Source organism: Ascidiella aspersa, chromosome 7, assembly GCF_963924565.1.
Source record: "Ascidiella aspersa chromosome 7, kaAscAspe10.2, whole genome shotgun sequence".
NCBI classification, from domain to species: domain Eukaryota; kingdom Metazoa; phylum Chordata; class Ascidiacea; order Phlebobranchia; family Ascidiidae; genus Ascidiella; species Ascidiella aspersa.
The window spans coordinates 24,711,027-24,732,844 of record NC_139453.1 but is presented as its reverse complement, the minus strand read 5'-3'; the positions used below and the strand labels follow the sequence as shown (position 1 = coordinate 24,732,844).

The window sequence follows — 21,818 nt, the reverse complement described above, 5'->3', positions numbered from 1 at the left end:
TTTTTTTTGTTAATTTCGAATATAAATACCGGTGTTCTCAACAATATGCGGCTCTTTTAATTTCGTTTGAATTGGAAGTTTTTCCAAATGTAAACGCAATAAACGCATTTTGTTTGTGCTTCGCGCGATTAGACTACATTTCAGTTCGATATTTTCGTAGAAGTTCGTTAAAGAACAACAAGTCTTGATGACCTCACGTTTTGGCTTAGCCGCAAGGTTGTACACCTCTTGAGTATAGAATTGTTAGAAAACGGGTGTGTATAATTTGTATTAATTGATGTCGGTCTAGGTATATATTCGATTTAAAGTGAGTGGGCCAACTTTTATTTCACGATTGTCGTGTATCAGTGTTTTTCGGAATCAAAACGGACAAAGGTATTTCGCCTAAGTAAAGGAGCATTCGGTTTTAATCAATGGTCGACTGTATTTATGAAATATAAGCTAGTAAGAGTGCTAATGTGGGTTGTTTTTGTACGAAACGATCAGATTCAGCTAATGCGGCGAACAGCCTAAACGACTGAACGTAGTTGTTCTTGCAAAGCGAATGGGTCGAAGAATACCACATCACGTGTAGAGTTTTGTTTTTATTGAGGCAAATATAGAACGCTTTGCTTTGAAAACAGAAATAATGGAGACACTGATGATTTAGGTTTGCAAAATATTTGGTTTGAACCAAAGCAATAAACATAACAGCGTCATTTTCTTGAAAACAACACTAAACATGTTTATGTCTGACAGTTTTCCGCTTTTCGTGCGAATTATGCAAAATGAATCTTAGAGATTGACATCGGTTAAGCAAAGTTGTGGGTGAATCGAGTCGTTTTAGAAATAAAGGTGTAAGCAGCTTGACTGGCTGCATGGGTGTATCTGTGCAGCCTGTTTTTTCCGAGGAGCGCTTTGCATACGTTGTACTTCTGTTTTTATGTTTTTGTGGCCACGGTATGGTTTAACAATGCACTGTCGCTTTATCGCACATTTTTCATGTGTATACGGAAACGAGTCAGTGTAGCAGTGGACATAGCGGACGTGACAGCCAAAGAGGTGTCGCGTCTATCATCTTCAGAGTGTGAATAGGTACAATGTGCTTTAATACGTGGAAACGTCTGGACAGGCCTGACGTATAACAGCCATATCGGTTCTTCCGCCTTTGTTAAGAAAAAGCGAACCTGAGGTTTGCGAGTGTTTTGTTGCACTGGACGGACTGCTTGCATGCCTTCTGTGGTTCTTCAGTCTATTGTGGCGTTCTAATCAACAAATAAATAAACGGATGTTCGCAAAAAACAAAGACTGGATGAGAACATTAGATGTGATTGGCTTTCACGAAGCGTTGAATGTCTGTTTTTAACCACGTTTCGTAATCCACGAATTGACACATTAGAACAGGGTTTCTTAACCAGGGGTGCTCATATCACTTGAGTGCGAGAACTGTTCCAAGGGGGAATGCTGAATCAGACACAGAAAATGTATAACTGTAATTTATTTGTCTGCTCGGTTAACTGTAAAACTAACTCACATTTTAGTATTGTGTTTACGCGTTATCTGTTACTTGCATAAAATTAAAATTACAACGGTTTTGTAAGCAATTCTAGAAGGGGATGCGAGAACTGGTTGGTGATGCAGCACGGAAAAGGTTAAGAACCACTGCACTAAAAATACCCAACCCTAGGCAACTCAAATATACACTACATGGAAATATAGTTTATTCAACTGCATCGTTGGCTCAAGTCCTGAAAGATCAAAGAGTCCACGAATTTTGTTCGACCCATAAACTGACCTTAAATTTTATTGTTGACTTTGAGTCCGCTCTTTTAAACAACATTCTATGGAACAGGCCCTGCTCCTTCCCTTTCCAAGCGATGTTTGTACTAAAGGAGTGGCGCGTCGGCAGTACGTGGAAATAATCACTTTTATTTTTAAGGATCATTTTAGTTCACTGGCAAGTCAATTTTCATGAAAATGGTGAACAAATGCCAACTTCTGTATTGGGCATTTGTGTTATTGACACACGTGCTCTATATGCGAAGTGTTGTATAATGTGATATAGCAGGGCCTTTTTATGTCGGCTTTTAGTTGGCTTTCAGGACCTGTTGTATGGCGCAAATATCGGCATACCACATATTTCCAGACTCACAATTGGGTTTTTGGTATTGAGAAAATGTGGTATAGGCATGCACTAAACGAAAAAGTCTTGCCAAAGTTATCTCGCCACTTAAAAGTTTAAACAAGGTTTAACTTAAATTTTTTTAATCTGTGATCAATTTACGTATTCGACAACCTACGCCACGAAATTAACATATCCGTTTGATTAGATTCAAATAAAAAAATGCAGTCCTCGACAAAATTAAGATGTTAGGTTTTTGTTTCTGTTTCTAAAACCATTTTATGCGACTGCGGCCTCTAGACACATATTAAATTAAATAAGATGTTACGCGACTGCGCCCTAATGACACATAGTAAATTAAATAAGATGTAGGCTATAAACTATTTTGTTTTAGATATTTATAACAAATTATACTATCTTTTGCAACGTGTCTAAGAGCCGTTTTGTTTCTAATTGCAATAAACGCTAATTGCTGCCTATAATGTTCCAACGCAGCCAGCAATAGGTATTGTACGCTGCTGTGTAATTACCGGTTTTGATTTTGACAAACTCCACCGGCGATGTTTTGCAACGCGGAAACTTAAATTAACGGTTTTGGCGAACTATAATTTTGTGTAGTGCAACACTCGAAACACCGAAATGAAAATAAGCACATTTCAGGCGGCGAGAGATTTCAGAAATAATTCAAGTTTATGTTATCAATACCTATGAAATACGATTCGTGCGTTAATTAAATCAGATTTACCCTGTGTGTATAAGTAGGGCCGGCTCAGATCATTGTGGTTTTATAACTTTTGCTGGTGGTTGAGTTTGTTTTTAATAATGAAGAAGCTTAAGAAGAATAAAAGGCAACAAAACATGAACATGGGCTGAGCTAAAACTTTCCGTGGCGTGCTCAGCTCAGCAAAACAAAATGTACTGTTTTCTATACAAACTGCTGTTTGCCAGTGTTCAATCTCGTTGCAAAAGGAAGGGTCGCGAAAAAAGTTGGTAGCTAACGTCTTAAGGGCTAATTACCGTACCCAGTAAAAAATACAGCAGTTTTATCGCTTTTTAAAATGCTTGGAGAAAACTCTATCGTCCTTAACGATGATGCATTGTCTTTTGCTGTTGCGTGAAACATATGTTGGCTTTGTGCCAGTCTGTCGCGGCAAAGATCATCCCAACGACAAACAGAATATGTCAAACCCCCGGTGGCCCACAGTCTTTTGTCACGTTCGCTCGACCCAAGGCCTGTGCAACCCAGCCAAGTAGACAAGCGCGCCTGTTCAATTATCCGTGGCAGATTTTTACTTTTAAATACAACCTTCGCCTGCGGTGATTTATTGACAAATACCGATAGTCGGGCGTTTCTTTTGACTTGTGTTTTAAGTGTTTCAAGAAGCATGTAGTTAAGTTCAAGTTCGTTTTTTTCGACGTGTGTTGTAGACAGCTGTTGTTCAAGTTCGTTTTGGACTATTTTTTAAGTGGTTGATATAAATTTAGGTTTAACAGCCGGTTTTGCGATAAACTTTACCTACCTAACAAAAACAGGTGCTTTGTCGCTATCAATTCGTTGCACTAACGGAGTAGATGGCTGCAGTCCGTCGCTCTTATGGAATGTGTCTACAGGTCGCCCAGCGTAGATTTCTCTTGGTTCGGCGTTAGGCTACGTTTCTGTTACAGGAATAGACCCACAACGAATCTATAGTAGAAAACTATTTACAGTACGCCATGCGCGTCCAACCCAACAACCCATAGACAGTAAGGCGAAAAGAATATCTACCAGAGCGTTATAGTAGCTCTCTAGCATAGTGGAAAGTTATGTAGGCCCATACTATTGACTAACTAGAAGCATAGAAAAAAGCAAACGCCCTGTCCTTATCCTGATTTGAAACTAGTTTGTACTGTATAGTTCACCCTCATGCTTCAATTGTTTATTTGTGTGCAGTGTAAGTAGATATGTTAGCGGTGAAGGTAAGATGTAGCTATTGGAATAACAATTAATAATGTGGGTAACCTAAAAACGATTCGATTTGACATCTGTCTGAAACGCGCAAAAAATATTTAGATTATTGTAAATTTTATGCAATCTATAGTTAAGCAACTTCCACAGATTACCATTGTCCGCTTAAAGAACAAAACACCAGATTTGTTTTATGGAACTGAAGGCTAAAGCATTGAAATAACCAAAAAGTAATTTATATTGTAGGTCTATCCCTAAGTTTGTACCTAAAAATAATTTTAGGCTAAACTTATTTCGTTGTGTACCACTATAGCATCTTGTTCTTAAATTAGTGGGCATTCCAACGTAGGTTTAGTCAGACTTGGATACGCATCACGTACGGCGTTGAACTATACAATCTGTTTGCTTAGGTCTAAATTTTAGCGAACGTATGATTCCAGCCGATTCAGTCTGCCAGAATTTTCTTGCAACTACAAAGTAAAACGCTTCTCTGTCGATCATGGGAAAATCAAATTCGAAGCATTCCGATGGCCAAACAACCTACAACGTTTCTGTTAAGGTAAATTGTACATTTTGCTATAAAATATTTGCGATGAAGTGTAACCGCTCTATCAGCATACCAAAATGTTAAACAATTTACAAAGTTAATACTGTGAAAAATAACTTTATGAGGAAAATATGTCCTTTAAATTGTTTGCTACAGTGGATCTCTAAACTCACTATGAATCGAATTTTTTTCACCTAAACCAGATTTTGTTCTGCATGATTATATTTTGCTCGATTTATTATTATTATTCATTGAAAAAAGGACAGTTTTGTACAAGCAAGCGATGTTTTAAGGCGTTCGTAACAAGCATTTTAAGGCAAATAGTCAGCTATACCAACTTGGTATTGTTATAAGACAGACTTGTCGCTTCGTAGCATATTCCACCGCTGGAAAGTTATGTATTGGAAACATGCGTCAGTGCCAGTATGCTTGAGAACAGTAAGTTGTGCATTGAAGCGTAGTAGAGAAGTTTACACAGCCACAAAACCACTTTCCAAAAGTAAGAGGCATATTATATCTAAGCTGAGTTCAACGGTTACGTTAAGTAAAGCGTGCAAAAGATATGAAAAACGCCAATGAAAATAATTTCAGCTTTGTATGACTCTTTTTTTCTGATAATGTCATACTGTGATGATAATATTTTTAAATGGATTACACACTTCTTGACGTAAGATTTAAATTTACCTCCCAATTCGTTTGTCAAAAGTTATACAAATAAAATTAGCCCACTAAATTAAGACACATTTTGACGAACTTTAAACAAATCTGTATGCGTTCCTTGTTTAAAGGTAATTTTACTTCTTATCGAACTGTAAAATTTGGCTCTCCTCAGCCGAGCAAACTTACTTTTATTGCCTGATTAACAAGCGCCAGTAGAAAGCCGCGATTGTTTTAAGCCATATACTAGTTGACGCGGCTCTTTACCAAGTTTTATGCTGCCCTTAGGGTCATTTTGCCCCTTTTTTATGATTTGTGTTCGAGTCATTTGGGTAAGTTATTGGATTATTGTTGGTTTCGGCTCAGACTGTTTGCCTGAGGCCATTGTATTTTTAGTAACACTTTTCAAAACGAAATAAACGCAAAAAATATGCGCAAATAATATTGATATACGACATTATATCGAGAAATGTGTATTTTTCATTCGATGCGTCGCGTCTCCTTCTAAATTGAAATTTTGTCTATTTAGAAAAAAAGGAAACATTTTTCGCGCTTCGCGCGATCGCTTTGTGGAGTGAGTAATGCTATGTTTTGCTTGAAGGCTAAAACAGTGCTTTTCATACTGTGTTTGCAACAGGGTGTAACTTTTTGTTCTATTAGAAAAACGCATATATCTAACCATGCGAGATTTAAATTACACTGCATGTTGGAAAAGTGTTAGTGAAACATTTACCTAATGCGTTGCCTGTATAAAGGGCGATTATCAAGTTTAGCTTTAGTATTATCATATAATAAAATGTCTCTGTTATGACACATGTAGCAAAAAATTCGCCATCTTGTCGTATGCCAGTGTTTCTCAACCTTTCTGCGTAGCGACCCAAATACTAAGCTTAACTAAAACAGTGAAGCGTTGGCGACCCATTTTTCACTGAACGTTTTGTGAGCGAACCAAAAAATATACGACATTAGCAAAAATGGAATTTTGCAAAAACCTTACTTAGAATAAATCTCAACAAACCTTACCATTTAAACTATGTTTTGTAGACCTGTGACGCGTACGCGGAGGGCGGGACTGACTCGACCGTACAGTTCGAGTTCGTGGGTGAGAGTGGCAACTCGACTGGCTGGCTGACCCTGGACAACTTCATGGTGGACGACTTCGAGCGCGCCCAGGTCAACCAGTTCAAACTGCGCGCGCCAAACGTCGGTCTTCCAATGCTGTTGCGGATTCGTGAGTTACCTTAAACCAGGGGTGGCCAACATGAGGCACGCGTGCCAAATGTGGCACTCGACCTAATAAAAAAATGGCACGCAAGCCCCCTAAGAAATACAGCTAATTGTCGTTAAGCTAAATTTGATATACAGTCAAAGTCATTGTGTATTCACAATACAAAACAGTCCCAGCAATTATGACAACAAACAATTACTTCTGTTATTATAACATAATAACCTTTTTTATTTTTTGTATAAAAGCGCTTTAATATTTGAAAAAATAAATAGTTGCTAAACTTTAAGGAGTTATAAGAAAAAATTTGGAAGGCCGACATATTTAAGTTGGACACACCTGCCTTAAACAGTTGCCGATTATTGTACACGCGCTTTGCCTGGTTCCAAAGAAATCGCCGTTTTTTTCAGGCTTTTTTTGAGAACTTAACCCTTTTGTTTATTACCACTCATTTACAACTCTACCATTATTTATACGCTTATAGTTGCTTACCAATACTACTACATTTTGTCTTGAGTACTAGTTTTACTGCCAAGTACTAGGAGTGGTGGGAACTGGGGAGTAATATTTTTTTTTTACTTTTTACCATACCTTTTTTAATTGCCTTTTCTAACTTTGTGATAAGAATTATTTTAAGGCCTATACAATGTAGTACTGGTATGACGGCAAAATAATTAGCACAACACTCAGATACAGTCTAATCCTAATGCGAAACCCATTCATGTTCAACACCAACAAGGCATTTGCTATACAAGGACTAACGAAAAACTAATTCCTACTAAATTACACAACAAAATAAAATTCAAAGTTGGAACAGAACTATGCTCAACTGGTGGGCCGCGGTCCGTATCGGCCTTTGAAACGTTGAGTGTTTGGCTTTTACAAATGCTCAATCATTTTTTATTTATTTTACGTTTAAGTAGGTTTATTTTATGTTTAAGTAGGTTCATCAAAATAGGAATTTGAGACACCAGGTAGAGTGGTGGCAACAAAATACTACGGAATTAGCCGCGAAATAGACCACTGTACTACACGAAAGGTTTCGAAACTTTCCGGCAATGCTGTTTATTTTCACAGAGCTTCAGCACTCGGGCGATACGGACGAGTGGCTGTGCGACCGAATCGTTGTCAAGCACAATGGCGAGCGGGTTGAGTTTCCCATCTACGACTGGATTGAAGACAAAATAGAAGCGGTGCCGGGAAAAGGTGAAACGAACTTTCGACGCTTCGTTAAAAAAACTCCATTTAAACTCCATTTCCATTAAAGAACTCCATTATTTTTCGTCTTGTTGACATTTGCTTAAGAGGCGTAACGGGTAATGCCCGTGAGATTTGGACTAGATGCTTTATAAAATTATAAAATAATTTTTTATGTTAAATTTTTTTTTTATTTCTAAACAAAGTCTGTACAGCTGTGGGTCAAAGCTTTGGTACACATATACTCCTAATCAGACTCGAACAATTAGATATTTGTTAGATTTTTAAAATTAAATTAGAAATAACATTAGAGCACCTCAGTTTTTCTACATTAGGTTAGAATTAGATCATTTTGTTTTCTCAAATCGCGTCTTTCGACACTTCGTCAATCCATTAAAAAACTGCATTATTTTTCAATTTGTTGACATTGGCTTAAGAGGCGTAACGGGTAATGCCCGTTGGATTTGGACTCTATGCTATACAACATAATATTGCGTTTCGCATTTTAGGTACTTTAGGCCTATAAAGACGCATTATAATGTTTTAATTACCCAAGCGATTCCCAACTGAGTGTTGCGAAACACAGTCTGCCTCAATAGATTTTTAAGTATATGCCGCGAAACTTTTTGCTTTTTTACTTGTATTACAAATAGGATATATACATGTACGCAAAGCATGGGACACTTGAACACAGATATCTTTTAAAAAAACGGGTGAAACTTGAAAACACACTATCGTTTAAAAACGAATGATACTAAGCCTAGGGCATTTACCTGATGCCCTATACATCTGATAAGGTGTGGAATTGTTGTTTTGCGCAAAGGCCGCGGAATATGTTGCCGCGAATATTTTTTGATGTTTTACTGTGACTTAAAAAGTTTAAGAACCACTAATTTACGCACTAAATAACGCAATAATTGTGTTAAAAGTTATCTCTAATAGGACTATATCGAAGTTCATTTAGAAGTGAGATAAGAAAAGAATACGTTCTTAAAACCCAAACATTCTTGTTCCAACGATTAACACGTTATATATCTTTAAGCAAAATAAAAATTGGTGACCTAAAAGTCAAAATTATAAGTAAACTCTGAATACTATGTACTTTGAAAACGCTTCGGTTGAGGTAAATGATAAGCACAACCTAGCGCTTACAAATTAAAAGACAGATTTGAAATAAAAATAAAATCTAACGACAACACTTATATAAATAGTCTTTGCAACAAAATACACGGGTTTTACTAGTAATTTTTATAAAATGACAAAGCCACAGCATTCGACAAAATTGAAACTTTTCTGTTTTTAGAAACTGATGATGCCATGAGCTATTGCTTAAACGTTTGTAAACAACGACACAACTCGATTTGATCGAATGTTATGGCTTTGTTAATTTTATTATTTTTTTTTTTTTTTAAGAATTTAACGACATATAGCCTACATTTAAGAAGGTTTTCATTAAACGAAAAACGTTGCAAAACGTGCCCAGGGCTTTCAACGTAAAATCTTGTAATTGAATAAAGTTTACAAAATTATACAAATTTGTCCGCAGCAACGCTGCCGCAGAAGACCACAAACAAGTTCCTGCAGGGCCAGCGGCGCCAGGAGATCATCCAGCAGCGTTCGGCCTTCGCTTGGGCCCCGCGCTCGGGTAAGAACCAGCTGGGTTGGGGACTTCCCCGCTTTCTGAACGCCTTCACCCCCGAGGACCTGCCCAAGATCTTCAATCTGGACGAGATCAGGCAGGACACGCGTAACGACAACCGCTTTGGCGCCAAGGTCAACGCCCTGGTTCAGACTTTCAAAGGTATAGGTCATGTTCATTCTTATGTTTAAGCACCAGTTCAAATTGCAAACCTTTAAAGTGTTTTTTTTTAACTAGCGTAAATTCAACTTGGACTGTGTAAAGTGTTTTATATTATATAACCGCTTTGGCTTGAAGTTTAACGCCCTGGTTCAGACTTTTAAAGGTATATGTCATTTTCCTTCTCCTGTTTAAGCACCTTAAATTCCCCATTTATTTTTGTTATAAAAAACAGCAAGCATAAATTTTAAAAATGTAAAAAGGATGTTGTGTCTAATTCATAGAATAGAAGAAAAAATGTTAGTCAGAAAAAAGGGGGCTTAAAGTTTGTTCTTTCAAACATATGGATCTACATGAAACATATTTAAAAAAACAAAAAAACAAAGAGGATACCCAGCGAAGTCTAATCCATGCTAATCGTGAACTCATAGACACCAACTATAGAAATTTGTTGAGATTTATCATTAATTTGTGGCGATATGTCTATTTTGTAATCACATCTTTAAGGATACTCTATATGCAGTACTATTTTCTATAAACCTAATTCAGGTGGTTAAATTGTGTGGAAACGATAACTGTTTAAATTCTACGATTATGTTTTTCTGCAAATAATATTAACACCCATTAACTAATGTGTCCATGTATGCCAGTGTTTTTTTAAGGTGTTTTGGGAAATTTCTCCAGCGGTTTCCCAAATTTTGGACTTGCAACTTTTTGGTATTTAAATGAAACACTTGCGGTCTCTTAAAACTACTTATCGGTCACCCAAACTAAACCTTTAAAAAAAACCTGCATGTACCTATTTTAAAATATTGATCGAAATATATTTAATACATAACTGTATGAAGTGGGATGAAAATGTTAACAACAAATCGCAAAGTAAGCGCCAACCAAAGAGATAGAAATTTGCTTTACCGCGTAGCAAGCGGTCAACCTACCTCTTACAAGCGTGCTAGACTTAGCGCGGTCTAGCGCGATAAAAACCAGTCAAGCGAGGCGACGTCGCCCTGCGTCATTTAAGTGTGCCAGACAAGTTCGTTAGCTCGCTTAATTTGCTCATGACGATATAGAGCCGTGTAACTTATATTTGGTAATTTATTACTTTTAGCCTATTTGAGTCCGATCGACGAACTCTCCGACTACCATCGACTCTATAAGAAGCTTGACACGCAAAAAGCCAGCGATGCAAACCCACTGGATGGGTAAGAGGCATCTGTTCTGTTCAAAGTATTTCACGAAAGCGTCCGGAAGCAACATAGCGTTTCATATTTTAATACTTCTGCGAATAGAATTGGCCTAAATATTTCTTTAAAGATTGCCCCAGCAATTAAATTTTATATAAACGTTTCGTTCGTTACGGCCGAATTTACTAGAAGTTAATGCTATAATTGAATAATAAAGCCTAATACACTATACAACAAAATAAAATAGCGTTAGTCAAAATGTCCATATGACTTTTCCAGATCTTACTACTAAACTATTTTACACAAATCAGCAATTCGTTTAAAGTCGTGTGTGCCAACAATCTTAGCTTACATTTCTTAAATGTCTGCCTTTTAGACGTTTTAAGGTTTGGAAAGCTTTATTAGAAATCCTCAAACTACATTATGTTCAGCTTAAAAAAAAACGCCTAAAAGAATGCAATACACATTGGGTACTGAATTGCTAATAAAATTATAACTTTCTATGTTTTTAAAAACACTTTTAAGTTGGGACACCGATGAGGGAATGGGTCGAATCACCCTTAACGGAATCGCACCCATCTCATTCCAGAGATGTCAAGGCATCCCGGAGGGCTTTAACGTCACCAGTGATGACGTAGCCCAGTTTTTGCGCAAGGGTCAAACGCTCGAGGACGAAATAAAGGTACGAGCCACTAAATGCTTGCAGAAGTGTTTTGATTAGAAATGTACGATACTTGACAATTCAATTCGATTCCAATGCCCGTTATTTTGGTCAAAAATAGCACGATCTGATCTGATATCAAATGACGTCATTACTATGCTGAAACAAGCAAAATCTTTAAAAATAAAATGTTCGAAGGTATTTATTTTTAGTTTATTAGACCAAAATTTGCCTTATCGTTATGAAGTTTAGTTAGGTCATTTTTTTAAACAATATTATTTTTCATCGTGTATACCTTAAAAGCAGTGTTTCCCAACCTTTTTTACACTAGTGCCCCCTTGGGCTCAATATTATTTCATATCGCCCCCTAATCTTGCGTTACAGTAAAGTATTATACTAGTCGTAGTCTAACATCATATGGTTTTCACTTTCGTTTCGATAAGCTGTCATTTTAGGTTGTCTAACATACATTCACTATGGGAATGTATACATACATTATTTCACCAGGTTATGTCATTACCAGGAAAAATTTATATCATTCTGCACCAAGACTTAAAAATCCTTTTCTAGTCGCGGCCACCAACCAAACTCATAAAGGTCTCTGTGGACCGCACAAGATGTTAACAAAGAAAAATGTTAGAACAACTGTGAATCAGGCGGGTCTCGGATTTTTTTCATCCATACTGCTAATGAAAAGTGTAATAGTGTTTGTTAATCTTTTGAAATCCGGGCACACCTGGCGAGCGAAGCGAGGGCGGTTTTTAAAAAAAATAAAAAATGTTAAAAAATATATGTTTAATATTTTTTAATACGTTTTCCGTTTGTCCCCGAAACACTCGGCAGCCTTCCACGTCCCAACAGTAAAGAAGCGCTGATCTAGTCCAAAGACAGCATCAAAACGTAAACAAACTGGACGTAGAAAGATCATTCGCGCAAATTGACTCGTGTCTAGTTGTTAAAGAGGCGGCGGGTCAAGGGCCGTAGATTGGCGACCCCTGCTTTAAATATACAGACATTTTGCCGCGTATAAAACGGTGAAACGCAACAGCAACCAATAGCTTTACATAAGAAAGCAAATTATTACGTAACAATGGTCGGAAAACTACTACAAGTTCGCAGTACGGAAGTTGTCATTTAAGGTTAAAAGTTACCTACGTCGTACAGTGCTGCTTGTTACTATTTTTATGTGAACTTTTTACAAATTTTGATATAAGTACTTTCATGTAACGCCCCCTTATGTGCGTTCAGCGCCCCCCAAATCACGAAAAGACTCAAAACGCCCCCTTGTGACTCGCCAACGCCCACAAGAGGGTGGTACCGCCCACGTTGGGAACCTCTGCTTTAAAGTATAGAAATAACTGCGCTGAGTCATAAATCAAAGCTAAATTTCCAATGTTAATTTGATCTCGGATCGACACCCGAGTATTATCGGTTGGGGATCGATACTACCACCTACAATCGGGTATCGGTTAGGATCCAATATTATCGTACATACCTAGGTTTCATATATTTACTTAAATTTTAGAACATCCATCGCCTAAAAGGATTGAAGTATAAAGAACAATGTATTTACGTTAATTATGAATTGAAGAATACTTGGTATTAGAATGTTCTGTAGGTTTGTTTGTTTTGTGCGTATAGCTTAATAACCCATTCGACAACGAGACAAAATATTTTGTTTTAATAAGTAAAAAAATTCGTTTCTTATTTAGTATTGAAACAAGATTTTAATCAGTAATAAAATCAAGCTGTAAAAAGGAGTTAGTGTTGGATTGTTTAGTCGACCTCCGAAAAAATAGTGTTGGATTTTTATCGCGACCTCCGACTTTTCCGCAATTTGGTAATGGACGTGTCAAATGGGAAATCAATCACTTTATTTAAACCATTTTTGCCAGGCTGGAAAAGTCTACATAAGCGACACCAGGCCAGCTCTGGAGGGGGTTTCCAGGAATAAAACCGATACCGGGGAGCAGATCTACTGTCCGACTTCGCTGTGCCTCTTTTACGTGAAGCCCAACGGCAAATTCGTGCCCATCGCCATACAGCTGGTGCCCGGAGATAGGGATTACCTATTCACCCCTGCAGCAAGCGCAGAGGATTGGCTGCTCGCCAAGATGTACTACCGCTGCGCGATCGAGAACATCCACCAGGTTCGAGTCTTCAAATGTGTTTGGCATACTTGGCAAGTTGTAAATAGACCAATATATCGATTTACCGACAATATCGGTATCGGTAAATTTTGGCTGCTATTGTGGCCGATATTTACTACGAAAATATGATATAGTTTTTTTCCTGGAAATTTTCCTATTTTTTGGCCCCAATTTTTTTTGTCTGGCATCGTGCCAAGTTTATATGCAAAATAAGAGAATAATAAATATAGGCAGATAAACGAAATGCTATTTGGTTTTCTTTCTAATTAATTCGAATTTTGAGTTTATTCCAGGCATATAAAAAAATCGGTATCGGTTGACACAAACCTTGAAAAGTCAGGTAGCATCGGTCGGAAAAAGCGATATGGGTTAATCTCTAGTTAAAATCGCGATTTAAACACGTGAATTAAAGTTCGAAGCTTAAATTTTTTGTTTCTAAAAAATATGTCTGCACGAAGGGTACACAAGTTGTATTCTGTACGCATTATAAAAGATTTTAACCGTGGGTTGTTACAACCAAAACAAGGTAATATTTTTGGCGATTTATATCGACAAAAAAGGGTTTATTCATTTAGTCCTAAAATCATATGGGCCTTAATAAGTAAAAACAACTTAATTGCTAAAAAACCTGGAACAGCGAAGCAGTTAGGTATATCGGTACCGCTTTGTAGTCAACAATCAACCGGCTGCATTTTCGCTTGTTATTGATAAAAAAAAAACTTTTTCGAATCTTCTGTACCATTCACACTGTACTTTGCCGCAGTGGATCTACCATTTCCTGTACACGCACGGCGTCATGGAGACCATCGGCATCGCAGTGTTCCGGGACTTACCCCGGTGCCACCCCGTGTACAAGTTGCTGCGCACTCATCTCAGGAACGTGGCCGCTATCAACACCGACGCCCGTAAGGTCCTTCTGGCCCCGGACGGCGCCGCCAACAAGGCCCTGGCCGTTTGTAAGTTCGTTTGTAAAAAAAAAGGTATTTTTTTCTACAAAACTGTCGATTTTCTACCGAATACCAATATAAAACACAAAAAGACTGTTTTAACAGATTTTGACTATTTTATTTTCAAACGGTACTAGGCAGTGCACAGACCACGTACTTTGCGGCGACCGTTTAAATTCTATATTTTTCGCCAGGTTAATCATGTCACAATTACTGTTTTGGGTGTTTGAGACTATATTTTGAGTATTAGGACCTACCTTAAACTGACCAAGAAAAAACTTTTATAGACCGCTATAACGCATTTGTTATGTACCGTACTAAAATAACGTTTTTTTCCTATCTGCAGCTGCCTCGGAATGCGCCAGAAAGATTTACAAGGACTTCGATATTCACGATTTGTGCATCCCTAAGTGCCTCAGAAAGCTTGGTAAGTATTCTTTGCCTAGAAGTAGACAATTTCTGTCTTATGATCGACACCGATCTTTGAAACCGCGACTTTTACTAGGGCTAGTTGTATAGGTAAGGTCACCAAACGTTTCCCATAATGGCCGAATAATTGTAGACCTGGCCATCGCGGGATGGATAAACAAAAACTGCTGAACTTTATTAACTTAATTATTGCTATACGAAGAAAGTATAACTAAATATGCAACAACAAATGTAGTGGGCTATAATAAATTGTCGTAGAGTTAAAAATTTCATCAAAATTCAGCTTTAAATCGCATTCGACAACAGTTCAACTGTAGGCTACTTCATCTTCATTAACAAAATATGTCGCGAGCCGATTAATTGACCGGATATGGCGATTTGGTTGCCCCTGGTCTATACCAATATACCTGTCTGTTTTTGTTGTATATTATACACTTTTCAGGGCATTATCAGCAATATATCTAGATATATCTTTTTAACAATTCGTTTTTTACAATTTTTCAGCATTGCCACTGATCTTTAATTTGATAAAGTAATGTTACGACGGGCGAACGTAATTTCATGGTTGTGTTTTTTAGATTATAACGAGCATCCTTACGAAAATAAATTTAAAGTTCTCTATCCTCAAATATGTCAGATGTTTTTACCAAAACAAAATTTGTTTTCACAGGTTTAGTTGACAGGGACCTATTGCCCAATTATTACTACCGGGACGACGCGTTGGAACTCTGGGATATTATGGAAAAGTATGTGGCAGGCGTGATCAACCACTACTATACAAACAACGAAGTATGTGTATTTACAAATTAAGTAACCATTTTTCAACAATTTTTCGGGTATGTCCTTTGTTCTTAACGATTATAAGTGATGTTAATGTTTTGCAATATAGTTTCTCATTCAAGTAACACAATTTTCGCCAAGTCTTTTGTATGTCGATTCGACATTGTAAAAACTGCATAACACAAACAAAGTACAACTTACAAAAAACAGTATAGTTCAAAAATAAACGCTGCTTTAATGTTTTTTTCCTCCCGGTGCTTCGTCGATCTCTGTGCTTTCAATATTTTTTGTAATTGGCATTTACGACTCACAAAACTACGGATTAGGCCTCCTTTGCCACGAAGCCTTTGTAATTTGAAGAGCCCAAAATATAAATTCTATACAAAAAACGGACATCTTTATCTCCGCTTAGTATCATTGAATACCTTTTACCTTTATATTAAAACTAATTTTTTAATAATATTACGGCATCTCTTTAGGAAAACCATCTACTTTTCAACATGCAGCAATTTTTCGTTAGTCTAGTGTTACTGTAAGACACAATAAACAAGACAAGTCAAAACGTTTGTAATTTTATCACATTTGACAGACGTGCGGCCAGGTTGATTGCATGTTGTGCTCGAAAGAAACCGGATATAGTTTCGCACTATTATTGTTGTACTTAAATCCCAGCCGTGCTATGAAATTAATCCACGTTTTATTTTAGGATATCGTCGAAGATTTCGAGTTGCAAGGCTGGATGGAGGACGTTGTGAAAAACGGATATGGTTGGCAAGATGGTAACGGGAAAGGAGTCCCCGAAAAGATAATCAGCAGAGAGCATCTGGTAAGCAGGACCTCGTTTTTCTTTACCAAGTTGCCCGAATGGAATTGAACTTGCCATAGAGAGGTAGTTTTCCGTAACGCTCTGCAAATCACACCGCGGCGGTCTAATTTGGTTGCAGGAAGGTCACAAGCGACCTGTCAATTTATAAATACTGTAAGCAGATTAGCTGCAAAATTATTTTGGCGCTTTGTTGCTAAAGAAATGTGTCAGGATAGCATCCAAAAAACGGCTACCAAAACAGGCTTGTCCGATAATAGGGGAACGCAGTCGTTACCTAAAGACTAGTAATAGTATCGATAAATTGGAGCGAAACAAATAGCAAGCATACATTTTTTGGTCTGAAAGTCAAGGTACCGTATATTACACAATTTTCACGAGTTGTTTTCAGTTAAAACACTTAAGATTAATGTAAGTCATTTGCCTAAATGACTCATGTCCAAGTTGAATAATTTTGCCAAAAACACTTCAGTCAAGTCAGGTCATTTGCAACAGTGACTTGAGCGCACTTACGTCAAGTCAGTCATTGAAGTAAGGCATCGCAACACTGCATTTCAGCTATATGGTTTGTAATCGAACTCAGGGGTTTATTGTACCTTGAACGGCAGATTTATAAGAACATACTAAGTTAGTCACCAAAGGTACTTAAGCTTCTCAACGACAAAGCAAACCTTGGCTAAAATACCTTCGAACGTTTCAATTTTCATAAATTTCGCCTATTAGATCATATGAATAGGGTAATTTGGTAATGGGTCGCACGCCTGTACTTTTAGCCCCAAATGGCGAGTATCTATCTCGGAATTAATTAGGTATTGGACACCGATACTCTAAGGTCTAAACGAAGGCGCTTGATGGTCTAAAAATACTTTTCGAAGTGGAATTACCGGCCTGTTTTGTTCGCTCCGTGTAGATCGAGATTTGCACGACGATCATCTTCACAAGCACAGCGCAACACGCCGCCGTCAATTTCGGCCAGTTCGAAACCTACAAGTTCATCCCAAGCTCGCCGGGAGGAATGCGAATGCCGGCTCATAAGCTGGGCGAGGTGAGTTTGACACTTGATGACGAGGCGTGTTGGGCGTCTACAGAATTTAAAAAATGGAAATATTACTGGCTAGGGCGGCGCAATCGGTTTGTTCTGCTGGAGTCGCACTCGGTGCTAGCTTATTTTAAGTTTAAGTAAGATACAAAGGAATACCCGAGTCCCGTATCCCGTGTCCGACGTACGCATGCGCACTGCGCAGTACCAAATTTCGAAACTGATAAGGCCGCAAACTGTAAATTGTAAAAATGGGATGGCATGTGGTAGAATATTTGCTAACCATGTATTGTGAGTGAATGAGTTACATGACACCCCTATGAGTGTCTTGCTGAATATCCACGTTATTTTGGTTACGTAAATCGGTTAAATACCGGCTGTAGAGTTGGATCCTGACTCGATATCGGCAAAATTGGTCGGAGTCGGGATCAGGACTCGACAATCGGACTCGTGTTAATTTTTTTGGCCAGAAACGGACTCGGGAGTCGAAACCGGGTTGTTCTAACCGACTCTACAGACCTGTTACCGGCCTCTTTATAGTTTTTGTGTGGTTTTGTAAAACGGTGTACTATTGGTCCAAGTGGGTTCGTTTTTCATTGGGTTTCAAATAAGACCAATTAGGTTTATTCATGGTGTTGTTTGGACTTAGTGGGATGCTGGTCCTGAGTTTACTGGTAAAATGGGGTCGCTTGGAATTGCCTTTGTAATCCGGGTAAGGGCCAGGATTTTGATTTCAGGGGCAAAAATCGTCACTAACCTCGTATGATATAATGTATTGAAGGGGATAAGAAGGGATTATTTTATTTATTTGTAAAACTAATGGATTTCGACGAAATTGTACCAACTTAAAATACAAGGTATGTATATTACAAATGACATCAATAAACAATGTAAACCAAATTTGCGGTTTAATGTTGTACAGGCGACATCACAGCGCATACTGGACTCTCTCCCCGACAACAAACTGAGCCAAGCCTACATCGTGTTCAGCTACGTACTTTCCGCCTATTCGCCCAACGACGTTAGTATGTTTGATATTTGACAATATTGGCATTTGAAGCAGAAACATTGTATAACTTGTGCTAGGTTTAAAAAGGTGAACAGGACCTTTGAATTTTTGCGTTTGTTTTATCCAGCAAAACCTTAATAGACTGGATTTCGGCACAAACTAAACAAGCTTCAACCTGGATTGAACCAATAAATTTAGCAAGTTACATAGTTTGAAATATAGGCCTATTAAATTAGTTCACCAGTAATCCGTCCGCTGTTCAAGAAGTGTTGAAAATCCTTAACGCACAAACGCACTTGCCTTCCAAGCAAGTTTTACGAGAATATAGCACTAAAAATAAAAAACACAGTTCAGTATCTCGCTTTCGCCGTTGTCCTATTTAGGCATGGTGAGCTGTCTAGAGCCGTCGGGTATGGTAAGCTTGTCTAAAGTCCCCATAACCCCCTTCTACTTCGTTATGAACAATGGAAATGCGCACAGACTCACTCTAAAACCTCGGCAGTTATGCAGATTTAGGCTGCGTGACAGCTTAGTCGGGCACTATATCAAATGCGCACATCAGTATGCTTATACTTTTTATTGAGTAGCCAACTGCAGAACTTTACATGGTTATTTTTAGTATCGAATACGTTTGAATGGCCACTGCGTCTTATTTCGTAGATTATGCTGGCTCATAAGCCTTTTTTATAATTTGTTTCCCTGTGTGGATAAATATTTGTTAGATTGAAAACATTTCTCGAAAGCACAAGGCGATATTGTTGTGCTGGCCTACTTGTGCGAGTATATATCTCTTTTTCATGGTTTTTAAATGTCACTTAATTGCCCGCAAAGTAGTTTAATCTTTTTTCAGTTGACTGGACATTTCTTAAAAGCTACAATTAAAACTTTTATGGTCCAGATAATAACCGCCAGTTGACTAGCCCTGACAGTCTGCTACTTATTTTACGCCATGTTGTTGAAACTGTTCACAATCAAGCTGAAAACACCTTAACGTTTTCAACCCCCAGGTTTTTATTGGTAACTTCCCGGAGCGTCAGTTCACCGAAGAGGCAATCATCAAAGTGCAGGCGACATTTAAGGCTGACTTGGCCGCCTTTGGCGAGCGGATCAAGGCCAGAAATGAGACCCTGGACTTCCCCTACACCTACCTGCTGCCGGACAGGATTCCAAACTACATCGCAATTTAGATCTTTGTTGTCAATGGCTAGCGCTGAGTGTCGCCCTTAATGACTTGCAAATTCGTGCTACTGACTTTATTTCTTGGTTTCTTATAACTTTCTTTACAGGGAAAAAGTTTTGGTTCGCGTGAACCAGCATGGACAGGATTTTTTTTTCAGAGATGACTTCACAAAATAAGTAGAGCAGTTTACAGTCAAGCTCTTGTGCAAGTATGAGACTGAAATTGAGCTTAATATCATTCAAGAAGATAGCAAAATTTAAGAAAAATCACCTAATTTTAAAATATATATAAGTCTAATAGGGCTTTAACATACTATCCAAACACTAACACTAGTCGGCGTCCACGGACCCAAATTTGAGAACCTCTGCGTATATAAATAGCCTAGGGGAAGCTAATGAGTTGAATCGGTCGAAATTGTTCTTGAACTGTTGTAATACTTACAAACGTGTGCAGTTGGCATGTCGCCTATTTATCTGAACGTTATGCAGTCTTCCTAATTGCTGGAGCGATGTAACAAAGACACATGATAAGACCAAAGCACTGGAAGGTTTTATTTAGTGTATTTTGATTCTTTTTTTTGGTTACGCTACGAAAAAGCTCACTGTTAAATTTTGTCTGTCCTGAGTGTAGGCTAGTGTTGTTTATTCAAATTCAATACACTTGAATAGCCCTATTTTATTGTAAGAAAAAATACGGTACTATTAATTTAAAAAACGGTAAAAACAAACACCTTCCAGCCTAAAATAATAGGTCAAATAAATATGCATCATCCTCATAAAGGAAGTTCGACCTGTTTGATTTGGACATTCGTTTTTAAGCGTACCTATTTCGTTCTCAGTGTACCTATACCCAACTTTTAGCTCACTTTAATAAGTTTTGTACAGTCAACATAATTATGCAAAAACTCAATCTAAACTATAGAGTTCTGCGTGGTCTAAATTTTATATATTGCGTTAATAAAATGTGTGGTCACTGAAATCTGTTACTGCGTCTTACGCTGTAAATATTTCGAATTCTTTGGTTGTGCATAATGTTTGTTTTAAGAGATACTGTATTTACTTATATTGACATACCTATTATTAAAAAACATTTATTGCAATTAAAAACCCGAATGCCCAAAGATAAGTTTGCTTGTGGCGTCCTTTATTTCTAGTGGTATAACTACAGTATAAGAAATGAGTTAATTGCAATTTACGCCTTGAAGCTATTACGTTCTCTTAGTGGGAAGAACAGTACCGAAATAATGTCCGTTATAGGCCTATAGTTAATTCGATAGGTAAGTTTTAATCGTATAAAATAAAGCAACTCCTCTGTAAAACTTTTTTTTTTTACTGAACAACCGGAGGGTCTAGTCTGGTAAGTCTACTCCAGCGATACACAACCTTTGTTGACGGCCGACTTGGCAATCTTTCTTTTTCTCACGGCCGCCTATAGATTTTTATTCAAAATGACGTCAGAACGTTTAGTCAAACGTGACGTCATAAAACAAATTTTCTTAAAAGTAAATGTGGTCTCTAACGATTTCGTGCGAATATATGGAACCGAAATATGGTCTAATAAAAAAATGCGTTTATTAGGTTTAAATTGGCAAAACTTTCAAATAGGCTTAGGCCTTTGTTAAAAAAACGCATTTTGTTAAAAATCCTGCCATTTATGTTCTAATTTCAACAAAAGCTTCTTATGTGTTGTATTGATACCCTACTTTTCACCAAAAAAAGTTCTACTGTAGTATCTTTTTCAGTCGTTATCAAAAAGGCGCGCATTTTTTTACTTACTAAAAACAGCGCAGTATGAAAAAATTAATCCAAGTAAATTCTATCCAAAAATTACTGAACGTTAGAGAAAACTATTCAAATGTTATAATTAAACCAAGTAGACTTGGCCCAAGGTTAGGGAATCAAGGTACTGTGACTAAGTGGTAAACAATAATATAGATTAGACTTAAAAAAAAACCTGAACAAACACGCCCAATACAATACAAACAGGTTTAAAGCTTCAACATGTATTGTGTGTTAAGCCTACAGCAAGACCACCAAAATAGAACAGCAAGAAAGTAAAGTAACATATCACTTGTACGTGCAGTTTGCCGACATATACACTATACAGGGGTTATATAGAACTTTTCACATTATCGCAAACGCTCCGT

At 37.6% G+C, this 21,818-nt stretch overlaps 1 protein-coding gene across 1 annotated transcript; it reads left to right on the top strand.

The window, feature by feature from the left end:
• Positions 1-4,075: 4,075 nt before the first annotated feature.
• LOC146138609 (polyunsaturated fatty acid 5-lipoxygenase-like) lies at positions 4,076-20,783 on the top strand. Its single transcript, XM_083393645.1, has 14 exons — positions 4,076-4,605; positions 6,295-6,481; positions 7,553-7,681; positions 9,219-9,473; positions 10,579-10,672; positions 11,180-11,336; positions 13,211-13,465; positions 14,229-14,421; positions 14,759-14,839; positions 15,512-15,630; positions 16,328-16,447; positions 17,355-17,489; positions 18,406-18,504; positions 19,500-20,783. Exons 1-14 carry the CDS (start codon positions 4,546-4,548, stop codon positions 19,677-19,679), a joined length of 2,064 nt encoding a protein of 687 aa, XP_083249771.1. The 5' UTR covers positions 4,076-4,545; the 3' UTR covers positions 19,680-20,783.
• The last annotated feature ends 1,035 nt before the right edge of the window (positions 20,784-21,818 follow it).